The 4,981-nt window shown below is 47.5% G+C and overlaps 1 protein-coding gene across 1 annotated transcript in view; it reads right to left on the bottom strand.

Annotated features, from left to right (window-relative positions):
- Positions 1-4,981, bottom strand: part of Obscn (obscurin, cytoskeletal calmodulin and titin-interacting RhoGEF) — a 114,098-nt gene that overhangs the window by 58,767 nt on the left and 50,350 nt on the right. The window contains 3 exon segments of the mRNA XM_055593997.1: positions 1-304; positions 738-1,001; positions 4,693-4,956. The exon segment at positions 1-304 is cut by the window's left edge and continues 110 nt beyond it. Of these exon segments, the coding sequence (XP_055449972.1) occupies positions 1-304; positions 738-1,001; positions 4,693-4,956 (832 nt within the window).

Below are 4,981 nucleotides of genomic sequence, written 5' to 3'. Positions count from 1 at the left end.
CAGCAAGCCTCAGGTTCAGGTGGCCACACGTGATCTTTACCCTTGACGCTCAGTGTGGCCGAGGTCTTCTCCTGCCCACACAGGCACCAATATTCCCCAGCATCTTCCACAGCCACGTCACAGATCTGCAGCTCACACACAGCCTTATTCTGTCTCAGACTAGCCCTGTCTCCATCTCGGAGGGTCTTTGCTCCCTTCCTCCACTCCACTGGGGCTTCTTTGCTCAGCTGGCACCTCAGAGTGACCATGGTCCCTTCTGTAGCCTCTTCATTCTTCAGACCCTCCATGAACTTGGGGGGCAATGCTAGGGGGTCAGAAAGACACAGGCACAATCATCCCACTTGATCAAGTGGAAGACAGGACATGGATCACACAGAGAAGACACACAACTCAGCCTAAGGGTACATGTGGATACACTGAGAACATGGTGTGGTATTCCTCAGGCCTTACACTTCATATGAGCTTGGCATGCAGGCCAAAGACAGTCAGAACCACAAGGAGAGCCTCAGATTTCCCAGAGAATACTAGAGTTCAGGACATGACAGTGAAGACATGAGACACAGGATCTGACAACATAAAGCCCACAGCAGCACAAGGCATTGGGGAAGCTGCTACAGATGCTGTTGTCTTCTGGGTAACACAACTCAGGAAGCAGGACTGGATCCCCCGCAGTGCTGGGCAGATGTTCATACATCAGCACCATCACACAGATCTACCTAGCCAGCTGTGGTCTTTACCCCTGATGGTCAGCACAGCTGTGGTCTTTTCCTCCCGACACACGCAGGAGTATTCGCCAGCATCTGACATGGTCAGACCATGGATTTGCAGCTCACACATGGCCCCCGTTTGCAGCAGCTTGTATCTGTCGCCATCTCTAAGGGTCTCTGTTTCCTTCTTCCACTCCACAGAGGCCTTTTTGCTGAGCTGACATTGCAGAGTGGCTGTGGACCCTTCCATGACCTCCTTGGACCTCAGCTCTTCGATGAATCGTGTGGGCAGGGCTAGGAAGGATCAGATGGACAAAAGCCATCAAACTCTATGAAGGTTTTGACAGCCATTATCTGAGTATCCAGGAAGGAAGCAGAGGAGCTAAAGATCACAGGAAGAGGCAGATCACAGTGTGTGAACTGAGGTTCCTGTGTTGTGCCTACTGAGATGCAGGTTCAGTGGAGGTTAGGTACCATTCCAGACTCATCTTCGCAGTGGCATCTTGTCCTTTCTATGCTCTCTCATCACTTGGAGACATGTCATGTATTTGGGATCAAGTCATGCATGTGAAGATGTTTCTCAACTGACCTCCGTGGCAGGCATTTCTCAAATGGGATGCCTTTGCACAGGGCCTCCAATCCAGCACTGTCCATGCCTGGACATGCCCTTGCTGCTCATATAAGGCCCTATTTCCTCCACATCATATTCTTGTCCCAACACTACTAGCTTCACCCTCCATCCATTGGTGTCACCTCCCTGGCTCATGTCTCCTGGTCCCTGATACGCTGCACCTGGGGTCTCCTAGGCATGCCTTTGAACCCTGGGGTTATGCTGTCCTTCCCACTGACTGATCAGAGTTCACCCTGGTTACACTTGAAACTGGCAGTACCCCCTTCTAGTGTGTATTAAATTTCTAATTAATACAAACTTCAGAAAATAACTGTATTTGGAGATTGGCCTTGGAAGAGGTGGGAAATGCTAAATGAGGTCATGCAGATGAGTGCTTAATCCAATAGGAAGAGTGTCCTTATAAGACATCTGGATACAAACAAATTGCTTGTGTGAAGATTTAGGGCATAACAGCTGCTTGGGAGTGAGCAAGAGTCCTTGAACAGAGCCAACAGTGCCAACAAACTGGTCACAGGCCTCCAGCCTTCAGAACACAAAGGAAATTAATTTCCGTTTTAAGAATCCTGATCTCCTGTTCTTTGTGATGTTGACCCAAACAACACAAATTTGAGAATGTTACTGCGACAAATCCCTAAGAATTTGGAGCTGTCTGGTATCTGGTAACAACTTGGGGCTGGGGATGGCTTTTGAGGTATGCAATTAGAGAAAATCAAGATGATTGGCAAAAGTCTGTTAGTGGAAATACGCATATTAATGCCACATCTGGTCAGACCTCAGACAGAAAAGGGAAAGAGACTAGAAAGAAAGAAGGTGTCCCTTGTGACAGTCAGTGTCAGTCAAATGGGCCAAATTCTGTTCTAGTCCCTCGTGGAATGCATAATTTGGAAGCAGTGAAAGGTGACATTTAACTGAGGGGGGGTTGTAGGCAAAGTATTGAGGATATAGTCTGGTTCCTCCTTTCTGCTTATAGTAAATAGGAGAGAATAGAGAGCTAGATTGAAGAACTAAATAAAATGAAAAAAGCTGAAGATTCAAAGAAGTTACAGCCTACTCATGCTACAGAGAGAGAGAGAAGGTTCTGAAGAGAACTTCAGGATATAGTTAATCGTATCATCTCAGCAGAAGCCACAGCTAGACAGGAAAGTCTTATGAAGGCTCCTTATGTGACACTTCAGTGTCACAAAGTAAGGACTTTGAGAACATTGCACCAATTTAAATACTGTTTAGACTAGAAGAGACAGAGACCAGAGGGAAGAAAGAAGGTTGCCAAGCTTCTGAGACCTAGAAGATGAGCTAGACTATAGAGCCATCCAGCTGCCACATGCATGACCTTTCAAGTAGATGACCATGGCTGGGTGTGGTGGCTCATTCCTGTAATCTCAGCACTTCAGATGCTGAGGAAGGAGACGTCCCACAAGTTCCAGACCAGGCTGCCCCACACTAAGAATTTCAGGCTAGCCAGGGCTGCAGAGCAAGGCCCTGTCTCAAAAGAGCAGATGAGTTTGAAAAATAAAAAGAAGGTGACTAGGAAAGAGTGGCTAAGAGATCAACAGGGATGTCACTGCCACCAGGGTCTCCAAGACCATAGGCCTGGAGGTCCTTCCTTGACCCGAGGTCACCTCTACTCAGTGCTGTGAGGGCCAATCTAGAGGACAGGCGGTTAAGCCAGAGAGAATTCTTCCTCCCTTGAAATCCAGCAGAGTTGCCCTGCTCTTTCAGATTGGTGAGACTCGTATCTATCTCTTCACTTCAATTCCCCCCTTCACTGGTTGAGAATATCTACCATATGCCTGTCCGGCCATTGTTGTAGAGCAGGGCTTCTTAACCTTCCTGATGCGGTGACCTCTAATACAGCTCCTCCTGCCGTGGTGACCCCCCAACCATAAATGATTTTCGTTGCTACTTCATAACTGTAGTTTTGCTACCGTTATGAATCGCACTGTGAATATCTCATGTGCAGGATATCTGATATGCGAACCCTGGTGAAAGGGTTGTTCGTTCAGCCACCGTGTGAAGAAACGCTCTTCTAGAAGCATGGTTCTGCCTAGTTCTGTAGCTTCATGGGTGGAGGAGGTTAAATGAGACTCAGAGTGAGTGAAATCTAAAACTTCACACTTAGAAGAGACAGTTGGACATTGGGTTGTGTGAACTGGAAGAATGCATTTGACATGTGTAGAGAACATAGAGTTGAGGAGGCCAGAAGGTGGAATGTTCTAGGCTATGAGGGTTTGAATGGCATGTCCCCACCCCCACAAGCTCCAGCATGTGAATACTTGGTTACTAGTTGGTGGCAGTGTTTGAGTAGGTTGAAGAGGCATGACCTTGCCGGAGTTTGTCATTGAGAGTTTAACGACTTATAAAATTTCTACTTCACTCCTCCTTCATGCTCACAATCCAAGATTTTAGCCCCTGCTTCCTGCTCCTTCTGTCATGCGTGCTGCTTGCTGTCCTATCTCCCTCCCATAATGGACTCTTATCCTTCTGGAACCATAGCCCAAAAAAACTCCCTAAGTTGCCTTGGTCATGGCATTTTGTCACAGCAATACAAAACTCACTAAAACATGAACTAAACCGTGCCACCTCCCAACTCATACATTGAAGTCCCAGCTTTCCCAATACCTCAGGAAGTCCTCTACTTCCAAAAAGATTACTTAAGTAAATAATTGAGTCAAAATGAGGTCAGGCTAGGTTCAAATCCAAAACAGGTAGTGTGACATACAAAAAAAAAAAAAAAAAAAAAAAAAAAAAAAAAAAAAAAAAAAAAAAACAAAAACAAAAACAAAAAAAAAAACATAGGACACAGAGACAAGGAATGACCATGTGAAGACTTGGAGAAGACAGCCATCTTCGGGAAAAAAACCGCACTGCCAATACCTCAGTGGCAGTACTTGGTATATTTCCAGCCTCCAGAACTATGATCAGATTGAGCAGGAGCCCTTTCGAGCCTGGCATTGTCTCAAGTTGCAGTTAAGTGCTCTCCCTGAGCTTAGCAGTGTCTGCCTGGCTACCTCCAGGCAGGCCCACACATAGCATGTCTGTGAAGGAAGAGACATCTGCTAACTCTGTGCCTGGACCCACAATCTCCACAGACCTTAGCAGGATGCTAGTGGCTCCAGCAGATCTCCCACTGAACACTGATGCAATCTGTTGGTGCCTCCCTTAAAGCTATATACTATTCTTCCCAGGGGTCCATAACAGGCTCCAGACTAGATTAATCAAGTGTGCTTTGGGGAAATGGATCGCTCATATATGACTGTGTAAATGACATGATGACACTGAGAAGGGCCCATAGGAAGGGCACAGCCTCCATGGGAGGGATAAGAGAAAAACACATCAGTCAGGCAGAGACATTACCATCTACAGTCAGCGTGGCTGAGGTCTTCTCCTGCCCACACATGCATGAGTACTCCCCAGCATCTTCCACAGCCAGGCCACGGATCTGCAGCTCACACATGGCCCCATCCTGCCTCAGGCTGTGTCTGTCCCCATCTCTCAGGCTCTCAGAGCCCTTCCTCCACTCCACTGGGGCAGCCTTGCTCAGCCGGCACCTCAGAGTGACCGTGGTGCCTTCCGTGGCCTCCTGGCTCCTCAAGTCTTCTATGAATCTGGAGGGCAGGGCTGGGAAGGACCAAGCAGTCACTGA

The sequence above is a fragment of the Psammomys obesus genome, unplaced genomic scaffold (assembly GCF_907164565.1).
Source record: "Psammomys obesus unplaced genomic scaffold, mPsaObe1.curated_primary_1811, whole genome shotgun sequence".
In the NCBI taxonomy this organism is placed as follows: Eukaryota; Metazoa; Chordata; class Mammalia; order Rodentia; family Muridae; genus Psammomys; species Psammomys obesus.
The sequence above is the reverse complement of the archived record's forward strand: the minus strand, read 5'-3'. Positions and strand labels throughout refer to the sequence as shown.